The 16612-nt window shown below is 35.4% G+C and overlaps 1 protein-coding gene across 2 annotated transcripts in view; it reads right to left on the bottom strand.

Annotated features, from left to right (window-relative positions):
- Positions 1–16612, bottom strand: part of UBR3 (ubiquitin protein ligase E3 component n-recognin 3) — a 94866-nt gene that overhangs the window by 57257 nt on the left and 20997 nt on the right. For both annotated transcript variants that reach the window (XM_042822618.1, XM_042822619.1), the window contains 12 exons: positions 14551–14681; positions 9649–9877; positions 8675–8854; positions 7877–8010; positions 5948–6034; positions 5259–5324; positions 5090–5179; positions 4294–4422; positions 4161–4213; positions 3365–3498; positions 2699–2784; positions 1304–1445 (listed from right to left, as the gene is read on the bottom strand). In XM_042822618.1, the coding sequence (XP_042678552.1) occupies positions 1304–1445; positions 2699–2784; positions 3365–3498; positions 4161–4213; positions 4294–4422; positions 5090–5179; positions 5259–5324; positions 5948–6034; positions 7877–8010; positions 8675–8854; positions 9649–9877; positions 14551–14681 (1461 nt within the window). The remainder of the gene's footprint in view (positions 1–1303; positions 1446–2698; positions 2785–3364; positions 3499–4160; positions 4214–4293; positions 4423–5089; positions 5180–5258; positions 5325–5947; positions 6035–7876; positions 8011–8674; positions 8855–9648; positions 9878–14550; positions 14682–16612) is intronic.

Raw genomic sequence — 16612 nt, forward strand, 5'->3', positions numbered from 1 at the left:
CCCCTTCTAAAATAGCAGTTACTGAAACGTAGGGTTTCTGCAGATCACCAAGTAGATTTTTTCCCCCCTAATTACAGGGAAACAAGGCATTAGGCTGAAGTGATCTCAACATGACTTGGTTTAATTGGGACAAGCTGTAAGCCCCAATTAGTGACAGCACTCAAAATGTCACCATTCGTTTTGAGAACAAGTACAGTTATAAGATTTATAAGCATTTAGACAGCTATACATAAGAAAACCATGCCAGTTTTTATCCTTGCAGGAACTCTAACAAATTTTATTGCTTTAAAAAAAAAAATAAAAAAAAAGCAAAGCAGTGGGAGAATTCTGCACAGAAATACAAGTGACTTAAGAACAGCATCTCTAGCAGTGATTATTGAAAAGGGAAAAAAAAAAAAACTTCATACAACACATCACTGGTTGTTAATTTGTATTAAAGTAATGGTTACACTGACCAGCCTCCTCCATACACACAAATGAACATTGCCTATAAACAAGGGGCTTCAAAGTGTCAGACTCAAACACCCCACAGGATGGAGCTTTGCTTTGAGCTGAAGAGCAACCAAAACACAAGGAGCATTTCAGATTCTTAGGAAGCTTATCTGCTCAGTGACAGGAAACAGTAATGGAACACTGTGTTCTAAATTCTTCCTCTCCTTTGATATACTAACACTGTGTTGAAACCAATTTAGACGGCAAGCTGGTCTGGGAAGAAGTCTCATTTTTGCATTGTATGAATTACAGAAGTACAGAACAATATTCTGTAATTGGTGCAGCTTGAACTTTGTTCTAGATTCTCACTATTGACTGGAAAAAAATGTTGTAAACTATCAAGAAACTTAAAGCAATATTCAAAAAATTCTGTACCATTGTATTTTTAAATTATTAAAATGTGAGCAAATTTGACCTAGTCTTGAAACTGACACGTGTATAAACAGTCCTAAATTCTAAGGAAAAAATCTGACTTCTGTCTAGTCATCACATATCACATGATTAAGCATGCAGATCATTGAAATATAAATAACATACCTGTTCAGTTCTCTACTTTTCCTGTGCTATCTAAAGATATCTGGTTAATATTACAAGCTGACATTTACTTATAACAAAACATACAGCTAAAGTCCATTAACAGTCCTTAGAAATGTTAGTAATTATAAGCAATAGACAATAATGAAAAAGGAAAACAGAGCTTTTTGTTGTGGTTTTGTTGTTGTTAGTTTAAAACAAAAAGAAAATAAAACTCCTCTGGTGAAACATCTCACTGCTGAATTAATGGTAAGACGACACTGATTGATTACTGTACCTTTAGGTGTATACATTCCTTGTTGCATGGAACCTCCGGGTTCAAAAACAGGAGCTTTAAAATCAGCAACTGCTGACAAGACTGATTCAAAGCTTAAGCTTCCTGGAATAATACCACTTTTAGGATTGGGATTTTCTGGAATGTAACGTTTGTGTTAAGAAAAGCAAAAGTAAATTTAATTGTAGGACATAGCATTTTACTTCCATGCTGATGCTGTCACTCATTCCAAAGGCTATATTTGAGCAATGCTCTGTGTTTACCACAAGAGGTCTGTATGCTCCAGCTGCTATAGAACAATAACAATTACTGGAGTGATTCAAAGTCTCCAGGCTAGGAGATTACTTTTTTCTTTTTTTTTTTTTAAGCGAAACCACTTGCTGCATCTGCATACTTACTCAAAAGCAAAGTATTAAATAAGAACTGCTACCTATGGGGTAAACAAATATGTTTTTGTGTTTGAAACTGTTTATGAATGCTAGTGAATTGCTTGGGATTCATACACGTACCAAACAAATCTCCATCTTGGACTAGCAACTTTTCCTTTTGGTAGCAATATTTTATCAGCTTACTGAAAATATCTCAAATCACAGGCAGTGTTTAAAATAAGGGAACTTCTGCTTAGTGAGAAGTGACTGCTCAAAAGAGTCACTTGTTTTACATACTCTAGCGAATCTCTTAAAAATAATCAAGAATGGGAATTTGAAACATTAGGAACATAATTAGGAGCATAAGTCAAATGAAAAGAAATTAAATAGAAACTGGATTTAAAAATATAATGAGCAAAGATGAAAGAAAATTTATTTACAATTTACAAATTAACTGTTATGGAACATGACATGAATGTTATCACCAGGCACGAAGATCTAGAATTTGCTATCAGCTAAGTTGGACACTTTCTCCCAGAACAGAGACATTTCACTCTAATTTCAAAGCAACATTCAGAATTGCTACTACTTGCATTTTAAGCTTTTGATATCTAAAGCAAAAGCCTATACAACATGAGTGACCTCTTTTTACATTGGCATATAGTTAGCTATAATCAAAGGCTAAGAAGCAGATAAAGGTGATGCTGACTACACTATCTGGAACATTACTGGAAAACAGACTTTTCACCTCATACTTGACTTTTGCAGTATTAAAACAACAATAAAAATCAAAACAGCCATTTAACATTTAGTATTGAAATTGTTTAAAGCTATTAAGTCTTACTTACTTTTAAGGAAGACAAAAGATGTATCAAATGCTTTGGCTGACAATATGTATATACAAACACATCTTTACACAATTTGTTACAATTATGTAAGCTGAAAACTTGTTCAAGCTCCAAAATCCCATTATTCTCACAGTACCTGCTATTTTTATTCCCTCATGTTAGCTAAAATATTCCAAGGATATAAGGTCCAACAATGAACTGTGTGTCCTGTCATTCATGCACAGTTGGGCTACCATCTCTGCTCTGAGGATCTCATCATCTGTCATTCCTAGAACAAAATAAAAAATCCAGTAAAACAGCATAACACATTCCGCATCCATTTGCAATTAACACAAGTTAAATTTGATGCAATGTTGAATAATAATACAGTGCTATAAAAACACAACAAAAGATAGGGAGAGTCACACCTGAGAAGCAGTGAGAACAAACTATGAAACGGACACAATCTCAGAAGAGCCAAGTACAAATTAAAACTGCTTGTCTTTCTGAAAAACATACTAAATCTTTCTGTGATCACATAACACAACTCAGCCACTTATTTCCAGTAAAGCTCTTTTTCTCCGTTTCCACATATTTTGTCCAGTTTCAAATCGTAAGGGATTAAAATTCAGTAAGTGGTGAAATCATAGAATCATAGAATCACCAAGGTTGGAAAAGACCTAAAAGATCACCTAGTCCAACCGTTCACCTATTCCCCTATTCCCAATAGCTCCTATGAAACCAAGCATTCAACACTCTACATTACTATCTGGCTAACCAGCTTTATCACAGAGACTAAAGGTTGAGAGACTTTAAAACAAACAGCTACATTACTTACATGCAAGTATTTGCATAGTAGTAGTTCTTACCTAAATGTAAACGAAGACTTAACAGAAGGACCAAAAACGTTAAAGCTCCTTCCAACATGGATCTTTCATGCTCTGAATCAAGAACTGTATTTTGATGCTGTGATGCCATTGTTAGTAAATCTACCACCTTGAATCTAAACAGCAAAGAGCAAATTCAGAAATATTATTCTCCAGTATTAAATATAATGTTAAATGCACAATTTACTCAGGACACTATTCAAACAGCTTTAAAAAAAAATACAAAATGAAATGTAAGTAATACAGGAATACAGAACTCTCTCACTTTCTCACAGGAAAACAATTTATGTTTACCAAGAGCACAGAGCTAATAACAAACCCTCACTTTATTCTACATCCTAGAAAGCGGGCATCCTTTCTGTGACTCCTACTATTGCGGTGTTTCTACTTTGAGTCAGCATAACCTGAAACATTGCATATGAACGCATGGAAGAAAAAAAAAAAAACCAAACACACATCATCACCAAAAAAAAAAAAAACAACCAAACAACCCCTCACATGCTGAAGACACTCCAAAATAAAAAAACCTGCAAAATATCTGCAGTTTCAGTACTCCGCTGTAAATCAAAAGCCAACCACATTTAAAAAAAAAAATTAAAAAAAAAAAAAAAAATCAAAGATGTGAGGTAACTCTTTCTGCAAGGGCTTTACATAAGTATTAGCTTTGGCTAGGCAAAGTTTTTCTACAATGGATATGTATCTTTTCTTTCTCACATAGCATAAGTTAGTCAACAGTTAGCAAAATATTCAATAAGAGCCTTTTGTCTTCCTATCCTACCTTTCAAAAACTGATGAAATAAAATAATCTGGGTCAAGCCTAGAGGCACAGACCTGTGGAAAGAGAACAAATTCATTTTATTCAGTAGTTTATTTTCAGACGCTGGCTTATCTTTTCAGAAAACTTAACTTACTTGCAGTAGGTAAATGTCAGGATCAATCATTGAATTGCAGAAATGAGACTGCACGTAAGTCATAGCCTGTCCTTTAATTTGCAGGCCATTTCTAACCCACATGTTGCTGTGAATTTCAGAAAGGCTTGCCTGTTCAGGGAAAATAAAATAAAAATTTAAAAACAAGACTTTACAGCTATTGAATCAACACGATCATTAGGAACTACTGCAAGTTTATGAAACATACCCTTTTACAGAACAGCTTCCATTTCATACAACTCAATTGATCAAAGACAAAGCAGTGATTTATTTAAACCTTGAGAAGTACTGCAAACCTGAAGTAATCGATGTTTAAAATATGTTAGGTATAAAAGCAATGATGACAAATCCTGCTTACTGCTATTTATGGAGAAATACAACTGTCTAAATAAATGTATTTCTGAAACCGCATCCACTTTTGAATTCATTCTCAATTTAAAACTCTGGATTTTCAGATTGTTGTTTCTTTTTCAACTAGCACTCCATCAGTAATTACCTCATGAAGAAACTTCTGTATTTAAATCTGGCCATCCTGGTATTCTGCTATAGTGACTATTATTATCATACTTCCCGAGCTGTACTGCTAATTAAGAAACTAATGACATTTGATTTTGGAAACAGGAGGAGAAAAAAATTCATCCTAACTAATCAATATATTCTACAAATCATATCCTTCCGTGTTTCTGTGGATATTCAAATTACTGGAGCTAAAACAATCAGACAAGTTTTTATCATGCATTTCTGCCTATGCATCAAACACAGAAGTTTGGATACGTACCTGGATCTGAAGCGGATGAATCATTAGTTTCATTAGCATCTCCTGATCTGGCAAGATAGTATCCAGATCTAGTTCTTGGCACTTGACAGCCTAGAAACAAGCACACATTGTACCAATCACACTCAACAGGGAATTTCGATCTTCTGTGCAACTGAAAACACATGCTTACCTTACTTAAAAACATGGCAAAGTAACGGTGCAGTGGCAAATGAAAAGTAACCTGGTTAGGAGCTGGCTAAAAATAAAAAGAGATATTTTATCATAATATATTTAAAAAAAAAAAAAAAAAAAAAAACAACCACAAAAAAACCACCCACATCTACAAATATCTTTTTCACAACCACTAAGAACAGTTAACTTGCATGCCCTAATTAAAGGGACTTACTTTCCACCAACCTCATATATTGCTTCATGAAGATTCAGAAATGTATTACTTTCTGAGGATTCAGAAATATCCCTTATTCAGTCTCCTGTAGTTAATCTCTTACATCCCAGTAGATAATGACATTCAGAACTGAATGAAAGAGTATCCCTTTCTAAGACAGCAAAGCTGCATCCCCATTATCTTATCACCGGAGGACTTCTGTCTCGCCACTCCTCATTCAGGGGAACAGAAGTACAGCAAGGGTCTTGCTTTGCAAGACTATTACAGCAATATATTTAAATCATTAAGTCTCTAGAAATACAGGATCCTATAACATGACACTGCTACTATTAACTACAAAACTCACTTCAACAAAGCAACTCTTTTTCCAGGAATACATTTTACCAGGAATAAAAGCTTGGATCAGACACAGAAGTGCATTACTTCGCAATGTTAACCACGTTTTCATAGCATTTAAGTCCATTGATACATACCTCATCTACGAAATTGATAGCATCAAACCAGTCCTGAAGCGCTTCAAGGCAGTATCTAACAACATTCCGTGTGTATTCTTGTGTTTCCTGCAGGAAGAGAAACTACTGTACTACAGAACTCAAAATAGTGCAGAGGTCACTGTTTTCCCAATATGAATAAAGGATTATTTCAAGACATGTATGCCCTCATCATATGAAAATCAGTAAGCATTAGGACAGTTTCATAGTTACTCTAGATGACAAATATTTTAAAGGTGAGAACTGAGGTACTTTCAGATTGATCAGCTGCTCACTGTCTAATTTATCCATGTAATTTTACATAAAGTTGTGTCAACATTAGCAGAATCGTCTTCACGTACAATCTAAAGGAATTCCTGTATCCTGGAAGTTTCATTTATTGAAAGATCTTTCATTTCATGTACATTTCATGTATTGGCAAACTGCAGTGACAAAACAATACTACACAGATTTTAAAAACAATAAAGAGCTTTATCATGATTGTGTATTAAAATGTAACTGTATTATAATGCCCTAATAATAAAATATTTCTCACATAAAACCATGTACTTCAATACTAGAACTATATACCGCCTTCCAGGGACAAAGAACTGATACGCAAGCATGGCAGGAGGTAAAACAAACCACTCTCCCAACAATGGAACCTACAAACCCCTCATTTTTCAGAGTCTTTTCCTTTAATCTGCCCTTCTCTCTAAATACAGAGTCCAGACCTGCCTCACACTCTTAGGAATCTATAACACACTTCTCATACAAAAGCCGAGTGCTTCAGCCAGGCGCAAGTGTTGACTTGCTCAGTTCCCTTTTCTCATCAGAAAATGCATCAGCCATGTTCCTATCCTGCTACTCCACCCTCTATGGCGACAAAGCTCAGCCAGCTTTCCTTCAGGCATGAGACACAAGCTTAGATCTCTTCCCACCCATCATGTTTCACTAAACACATACAAAAATTGAACTACAAGACTTCTAATTCTCTCATAGATTTACTGAGAACTACCAAAACATCTGACGCAAAGTCAGACAGGACAAAAAATTGTACAGGCTTTAATCTAAAAGTTGATCCTCCTCTCCCTACAGTCGAAAGAAAGAAGTACTTTCAAAAGCCAAAAAAATAAAAAATTAATTCAGTGTTCAAAAGTTATACTGATATATTCACAATGTATCATTATCATTTATATCATGGGAAGGTTTTTGCAACTGCCTGATTAAAATTGCTTTAAAAAAAATGCACAGAATGCTCATGCACATTTTTTAAACTGCTATTCAAATCAGGTATACTGTCTCATGTACATTATTACACATCTTAAATACTTACCTTTGAAACAAACTTATCATTAAATAAAAGAATAAACAATCACAATATAAAAAGGTTTTCCCCCCCACACACACATTACATATGCCTATAAGCTGATGGACTTCTTTTTCTTAACTGCGTTTTTATATAACTTAAAGTCTAGCAAATACTAAATACCCCCAGATATCATTACTAAAACATTTTTACCAGACGTTATTAGTAAAACAACACAAAAACACAATTACTCCACTATCCATCATCATGAACTGTCTATATGCAGACATAGTCTACATTACAGTCCCATTGGGAATGACTTATTTATCTCCTTTCCCGTTGAACAAAGACAAAACGGCTCAGAGACATCTACCAAGCTCTTCATCAGATGAGAAGTTACTCCATATGTACAATCAGTTCACATCCTAGACCTGGAATCATCAGTTCTGCAAACAATTAGTTAGGTACAAGCATGAATTCTATATTCATCGTACAGAGTACACAAGCTGATCATTTGGTAGGCAAAGAAGAGAGAAGATACACAAATATAAAACAGACCTTTCAGATTTTAGAAGTCTGAAATCAGTCATGAATAAAGCATGAATAATTACAGAAAGTCTTACCCTAACTTTGCAGTGTGACAGAAGACCCCACATTGGCTGGGCACAGGCTTCTAACTCAGCAGCAAAGGCAGCATAGTAGGTCTGTGATTCAAACTCCACATGCTCATTTAATTCTCGTTTATTTAAATTCATACCTTCAAGAATTTAAGCAGAGTTATACAATGAAGTACCTAACTAGGGCTAAGTGGAATGCAATATTTGTAGAATATTGCAAAGAAGTTTGAAGATAAATAGATCTACAAAGAATAAAGTCTCTAGATTGGGCTCTGTAGCCATTGCCTTTAAGACAACATTAACATGGACAGCAGCCCTTCTACTTTGAACCTCAGTAACCTAAACAGAATTTTTGGATGGAAATACCTAGGCCTCTTTCTAGACATTTACAAATTTTTAAAAATAATTCCTGATGTTATTTTATATCCACACACAATTTTCTTCACAACAATATGCAGAAAAAAGATCCAAGTTTATTTGCCCAATATTTAACTTCCAACTACATCAATGAAATGCTTCTGGCACAAGCTACAATTAACAATACCTACAATCTAAGAATCATGACACTGTGAATCTCTCGGTTATGATGCAATTACTCTTTAACCAGATAAATATCAATCAGATCTTTTCCTAATCTACCTGTGATCTCCAGAACACACTGTTACCTTCCAGAAATGCGCAGTTTGGGAATACTAGGGAAATATTTACATACAGCAGCATAAGGATTTTGCTACAGTAAATATTAAGCTGTCCTAACATCTTTGTATTAACACTGACTTTAAACATCAATACCAAAGCACATACCTTGAAAGAATGATACAAAATTCATCCATGTTACCAAAAGACCATGATCTTCCAAAAACTTCTTTGCCACACTTTGGTGTGAAAGTATGTTTATAAAATCACTAACAAGGGGCCAGTATGTATTATTCTTCAGTAGTGCTTCACCACAATTCACCACAACATGTAAACTATTTTCTTCATCTAGATGTTTAAAAAAAAAAAAAAAAAAGAGGGTCTAAAAAAGAGGAAATAAGAACTATTTTCTAAGTTGGTATTTTAAAATAAAGTTACATAAAAATAGCAATTTGGATTTACTGTAACCTTGCAGTAACACACATACAATCTGCAAAAAAAAGAACCTTTTCTCCGCAAAACTTGAATTTGTTTTATCATGGACTCACCAACACAGATGCCACTTAAGTAGGAGAAATACTCAGATCGAACAAGTTCAGAATCTCTGAAGTGCCACATGAACTGTAGCTGCACCAAAACTTCTAATATTCACAGATTCTCATGCTACTGAGCTGAAGATAACTTGTATGCTTGGGAGCATTTAACACAGTTCAAAACCTTCCTGAAATCACTAAGTCTGGCCAAGTAAAGAAACTTTTGTCATGAGATCCACGCAACAAGGTGTGCAAATTCTTCTTCCCTCTGTGCTCACTTGTTAACAGCCACTTGACAGAAACTCTGTTTTGTTTTCCTCAAGAAAAACATGGCAAATTCAATTTCCTAAGAAAGCTTTCATACTAGTGCCAAAACGAAGCAAAACTGGCAGTTCATATCCAAGTAGATGTAGTGGTGATGCTGAAGAGACGCATAACAGATTCGCACAAATTCAGAGGTGTGCCTTTTATGAATACTGCCAAGGTGCACAAAAAGTCCAAACAATGCAGTTTCTCTTGTGAACTTCTGAAACATTTGAATTTGATGTATTTCCCATTAATCAAGCTACCTTACAGCACACAAACACAAATTCAGTGATCAAAACCTACCTTGCAATTCACTTTTAATAAGGCAACTTTCCATCATATATAACAGAACTGTGACCATAATGTCCAGAAGCTGACATTCTTCGGTTACTTGGCGTGCTAGTTCTTCATTGCTGAACAACTGAACACTGATATGCACAATTCTGTTAGACATCGTGTCTGACTCATGGCTTTTCTTCAGTGTTTTCATAATAAAAGCATAATGCTGAACAAAAGTTTTGGTAAAAGCAACCTGCAAATTACAAAGAAATTTGACGTTAACATGCACCACACAAAAATTACTGTTTTCTTTCTTTCATTCTTCCTCTACAGAAGCATGATCAGTACACCCTTGAAACATCAAGTTGCCATGACAAATCAGAACTGCTGGTCCTAGGTCTAGTTTCTAGAAACTGTTCACTTGAAAATACCTCTTTATAGGAAGGAGTAACTTATACCTCCAATTTTACTACATAACCTCAAAATTAAATCTTATTCTATAACTCTTCAGTGAGGGAAAAGAAAATAAAATCCATGAACACAGAAATGTTGAAACGCAGAATGAAAAGTCACAGAATGCATGTGAGAATAGTAATGTTAGAACATTAATTTATCTTTTTTTTACTCCACAACCTAGAGCTGGGTGTGATGTCCCAAAATGATACTCCACAATGAAATCACTGGCACCTAATAAAAGGGCTGTAACTTGAACAATTGAAATCACCTGTCTATTCAGAAACATTTTGATTAATCTGTCAAGGATGATGCTTCAACATGGAATTTCACCTACTATCATAGTATCCTATTCCTTTTTAATAAATCTTTAGAGCTTTCCCTTAAATAATTGGGTAATGAGTAGCAAAGCTTGTTAATGACTCAACTGTTTTTTTTCCTAAAACCAGATCAGTATTAACATATATTGATAAATATGAGTCTTAGTACACCTTGTTAGTCCTCAACTGATTGTAAACCAATTTTATGTACCGCATATACATTTGGGCATATCTGCCAGCTTTTAAACAACATTCAGTTCTTTAAGTTCTGAATTAACACCATCTGCACTTGCTTTGCTTTATAGGAAAAGAAAATACAAGCTGCAGTGTGATAAAAATTTTCTGCTCAATACCTAAAACTCTATGCCTATTCCTTCTTGGTACTAACCTTTCATATACACAGGAGAAGAAACTCTAAAACCACTCTATATCACATGTGTTTTCACTAGACTGTACACAAATCAAAAATCATTTTACCTGCCTAAAACTTTGTACTCTCATATTTCAACTATAGCATTACCATGTTATTTCTCACTTAGAGGACATTCCCAAAAACATCTCAACAGCATAACACACCACTGTTAGGCACAAAGACAGCTTCTTCCACTAAATATTCTGAAAACTAAAGATCAAGTTGCTGATGCAAAATAAATACACAACCAAACAAACCAGGGTATGTCACTGCAGGAAACATTACTACATAGCTTAACTCTCCTGCTTTAACTAGTCCAAAACAATGGCAACCTATACAATAACAGAAAACATCTACTCACAGCATCCAGCACAACAGTAATTATTTGCAGCCTCTCAATACAGCCTCTTGCAGCAAATACATTCCAACATATTCATAGACTACTAAATTGCTCAGAGTTACTACAGTAGCATTCTGTATTCCAAGCTTGAACCATACAAATTGCTTTAAAATAAAGTTTGATAGTTTGGTACAACTGAAATCATTAGCAATGGCATCTATAATAAACACTACTAATGTTAAGCCTCAGACACAACTGACACGTTTAGCATCTTAAGTTAGTATATTAATGCTAGTAGCATTATTTTAATACTTTTAAAATGATTTTAACAAATACAGCCCTTCCCAATTTTGAGAGAAGAAAGAAACTCAGTGTCAGAAGTTAAAATGCTGAAATAATGGTTAACTGAAGTCCATATATTAGAATAGCCACAGTGAGTTTAATCAGTCCAATCAGCTCAGTGTCCTGCCTTTGAGTGGCTAACACTATACAGACAACTACAAGATAAAAACAGAACGGCACAATAATGAAGATATGACAGAGGACATTTTTCCAAGCTCAGCTTCCAACCATTTGCAAGAAGTGCCTTCCTAAGACAGACACATTTTCTACATATTTAATTACCTTCACTGACACTGTATGATCTTGCATAGCCCCTGAATTTCTAGCCTACGTAAAAAGTTACTTTTTTCATCTCACCTTTTCTTTTGGCTGCCACTCAACAATTTCATATTTTTTAGGATCCTAACATCAAAGCCCTGATTCAGTCAGAGAGAACTTCCATCTCTCATGCTGCCAGGTGAAAGTTGTGCTAAAGTTTAGTTTCCAATAGAAAAAAACTATTCTACAGAACTGGTACATCTGAACAGTGCATTTGGGAATCAGTGAAGTCCAACTGCTCTAACTACCTCAACCTTCACTATGGGAGATGTCTGAATATATTTATATATATAGAACTATATATTTAAACATGCTTAGAATCATAGAATCACCAAGGTTGGAAAAGACCTAAAAGATCACCCAGTCCAACCGTTCACCTATTCCCAATAGCTCCTACTAAACCATGTCCCTCAACACAACATCCAGCCTTTAACATCCAGCTTGTTGATTCATTATCAGATGCTTTTGCATTTCACCACTTTGGTTATTCCAGATCACAGTAGAGCACCACTTTTGAATGATTTTTTACTATTCCAGGTTTCTGCTTAGAGTCAACCACTGCTTTGCTTTCTCCTTGGTTACATGAAGGCCAGTCCCTGCAATTTCTTGGAAGCTCCAGTAAGTTTCTCAGCTATTTTCCTTTCCTTCACTTGCAAGTCTTCTGATCTTCAAATGTCAGAGTGCCAGAAGGGATGCCTCAGGCATAAGTGCTGTAAAGAAAAGATCATAAAGCTAGTTAACAGCTATTTCAGTCTACCACTTTCAACATACCACTCTTCCCAATATTGAAACCCTAGAAGAAAACTCGTTCCCCTCTTTTAAAAAAATCTGTGCAAAGAGATTGCTAGTGGTTCACTGACTGCTGTGTAGGCTATGTGGATTTAGTCAGCTGTTTATGCTGGAGACCAGAGATTTCAGCAAATGCACACATGTACAGACACTGCCACTCTGTGCCCACCTGTCTGGCTAGTGAGCTCAGTTTATCAGAAAATCAACCTCACAAAAGAATTCTGATGGTTTAACGACCTCAAGAAGAATCAGACAAGTTGCCAGAAGAGCAACAACAAAAAAAATTAAGACGACAGTATACACTGTCAGCATCTATACACTGGTACAGATGAAATGGGAGAAAGTAGCAGAAAGCTGAGAGATCATTCTAGAAAGTTTATATCCCTACAGGTATTTCCTGCTCTGAGTTTGCTTACTGTTGAAAAATCCCCTCCAGACAATAGCAGCAATTAAAAAAAAAAAATTCTAAAAGATTTCAAAAACCTAGGAGCTGTGCTAAGTCTGTATAAAGGAGCTGAGTTAAATTTAATCAAACAATTAACTTGTTAAAAAGAACAAAAGCAATGTTTAACCAATTCTTTAGTTTAAACATAGAATACAGAGACTGAAAGACAGACTGCTTACAGATAAATGGTGGCAGTCAGCAGGAAGCAAATATACCAAAATCTCCATCCTCAGCACACAATGAAAAATATTATGATGACATTCACTGAAGACTAAGGCTTCTTGCCAATGAAAAATGATCCTAAGCTCATTAAAAACTTTGGTTATTACATAGTATGAAGGTAAACATAGCAACACTTACCAGATTCCTCTGTTTGCTGCTAACATTTGGGTGTTCTCACAGGCAGGTGTTAAGCTGGCAAAGGATCAGGATAACTGAATGTCCACATGAGTCTCCAAATATCAAGAAGAATTCAAACTTTATGATAAGAGATGATCAGTTTAGTAGTCCTCATGTCTTCTTACGTGTTAGCTGAATCCAGGACCAAGATGGATCTAAGTTGGTATCACTAATCAAAATACTGTCTTGACATGGATGAAGCATAGACGAAGATTCATGTATTATCCTTCCCTTTTTTGCAAGTTATCTTCATATCCTTTGCTCCAATGCAGCAAGGTTTTAAGCGGTATGAATAAAGGATGGCCCCATAATAAAGGGGCTTATCTGAAGAAATCTGCATGCTTGGAATTAAGGATTTCTTTATCTTTGCCTCCCGTCAGGAATTGAGAAGATCCATAACTTTAGCATTGCTCAAAGATAAAACACAATCGGAGCAAAATGTTAAGCCTGACTGCTATGTATATTAGGTCTTGGAACATGTAGAGCAAACAACCAAACCTGGCTGCACACCAAGATTTAACACAGGAAGATGACATCCAGCCTTCATGACTCCAAGCCAGGAGACACTTGGTATGGACAACTGCAAAGCTCTTTAAGGAAACAGCTAGAAGGCTGCCAAAGCTGCACAGGGCACAGCTGCAGCAAGAACACTCACATCATAAAGGTCTAGATGGAGAAATTACTGTCTACTACATCAGTTTCAAGAGGAACGGTAGTTTACCAAACATGCTACACTGCATTAGCTTTGATCCACTTTTCTGACCGATAAAAATACACTTCACAAAGTAAAATAAATCTAAAAAATATCCAACACATGCAAATGTGAACTAACAGCCAGACAATAGGAGAAAAACAACAAAGAACAAAACATACAAAGCATGAAAACAAAATGAATACTGCTGCTTCAGAAGTTCTCAACCTTGCTTTGTCCACTTCTCTGTTCAAATATTATTTTCTTAAAGTCTAAAGCACATAATCAAAACCAAGTAAATGATCCGCACTATTTCACTGCTTATTATTCAGATATAAAGATGTACAGTCTTCTGTAAGGCATAATATGCACTAAATATGAGAATTAGAAAAAATGCAAATGACACAAGACAAGTACCTTATAATCTTGATCTGGCAGCATGTTGAGTAAGAAAGTCACCATCTTCTGTGGAAATTCATATTTTATTGTCCAAAACAACAATTCTTCTAGAAAACATTTATGCTTCAAAACATCCATGATAGACTGATCTGTATAAAAGGTTGGAGGAGGGGATGTGTAACAATTACGTTGTAATTTTTAATCAATAATAACTATAGTGCAGCTGCACTGACATAGAACTAACAAAGCTTAAGAAAATCTTAATGCACTCTACATTTTCTCAAAAACCCTGAGGAAAACCAAAAACGGCCAATACTACACAGCACAGACTACACAAGAATAAAAAAATCCCCCAGAAAAATCAATGAGGTTTTCAGTATAATTCTGCCAGAGTCCAGTCTTCATTGATTGCATTGAACTGTATCACCTTACTGCAACAGCTTCACCCATTCTAGTCAGTCTCAGCAATTTACACTCTTTAGCTGAAGGAAGGAAGCAGTTAATGTACAGCAGTACTTTGCCAAATTGAAAACAGCAAACCACTTATGTTTAACTGTTTTACCCCATAAGAACACTTATGTTCCATTTGCAAAGCACTAAAATTTAACAGAAACAACAGTGTATTAGCTATTCCGACTTTTAAAGCAATATGTGTACTTAGTTTTCAAGAGTTATATGTATCTCAAGTCTTCCTCAAAGCTATTGCTTTGTTTCTTTATATAAAGCCACCTTAATGCCCTGATCAGATAATGAGAGGGTGTAAGAGACAAGTCTCATGCATCCCCAGTGAACTCCTGGCAGCTCGCTCTGTCATCTCATTCACGCTGACACTCACTTATACATCCCTGGGGAGTACCTATAAAGAAACCAAATAACCTTTTCAGTTTGTCAGTGAAGTTTTCAAGGAGATTAGCTTTATGATACAGTTCGCAGCAATACTGCACAAACATTGATCTCTACTAGAATAAACTGCTCATAAAGTCATGGCATGATAACAGCATTAATTAACTTTATTTAAAAGAATTGGTAAAACATAAAGTCTCTTTACCATCATTCTTCGAAAGAACAACAGGTATTGTTCACTCCCACAGTATATACAGACTACAGAAAATGGTAATATTATTTCTTTATAATTCAAAATTGACTTGGAGACAAACCCATTGCATGCAGAATGCCATACTACAGATGGGACTGCACGAAATGATTCCATCAGCACAGATCCAGAAGTGCTGAATCAAGACATGTTCTAGCCTTGGAGACTCACTACTTTAGTGAGGTATGTATGACAGCTTTAGGGATTGCCCTGAATGGCTTTGTGCTTACTAGTGAAGCAGGGATCCTTGTTTACCATTACCAAAGGTCAGAGTTCCATGGTCAAGTGATTAATCAGTCCAAAATATCTCAGGAATTGTGAAAGATGATGAGAAATAATGAACATTTTAAGTTTTAGGGACTCCAGCAAGTCACACAAAGAGGAGAATATTTCACTAAGTATATTTCGCTAGTGCTGAAGTAAAAAATTACTTTCATAGGCTCATGAAAGATGTTTTAATTTTCACAAAATATTTTGTAGGGTGTCACACATCACCTACTGCAGCAAATATTTGATCAATCATATACATTTTCCTCCCCATGTCTTGTTAAGAAATTACGTATGTGAATTTACTGCCCATGAGAGCTTGGAAGCCATGCAGACTGAAATTCTCCATCCAGACATCACATGTGTAAGCACATTTCAAGTGCCCTAGTGAAAACACCAGGCATGAAGACAAGTAACACAACACCTTATTTGTTACAGATGTGCAGTTTCCCTGACAGCACATATTAACAGTTTTATACAGTGATTTCACTCAGTTTACACGTATACCTGCTACAGAATTTAAGTAAGCAGAATGCTCTTACCCAATTTGCAAAATTTTTTAATAACACTTGGACTAATGTTTCCATACTTATGAAAAGCACTACACAATCAAATTTCTTTCAACAAACTAAAAGAAAAAGAAATAATGCCTGCGGGTTCAAAATTGTCCTAAGTATTATGTATTTCAGATGAATGCAAGTCTTAAAACAGAGAAACAAT

This window comes from Centrocercus urophasianus, unplaced genomic scaffold (genome assembly GCF_019232065.1).
Source record: "Centrocercus urophasianus isolate 14NV4802_14NV808 unplaced genomic scaffold, USGS_Curo_1.0 seq_20, whole genome shotgun sequence".
In the NCBI taxonomy this organism is placed as follows: Eukaryota; Metazoa; Chordata; class Aves; order Galliformes; family Phasianidae; genus Centrocercus; species Centrocercus urophasianus.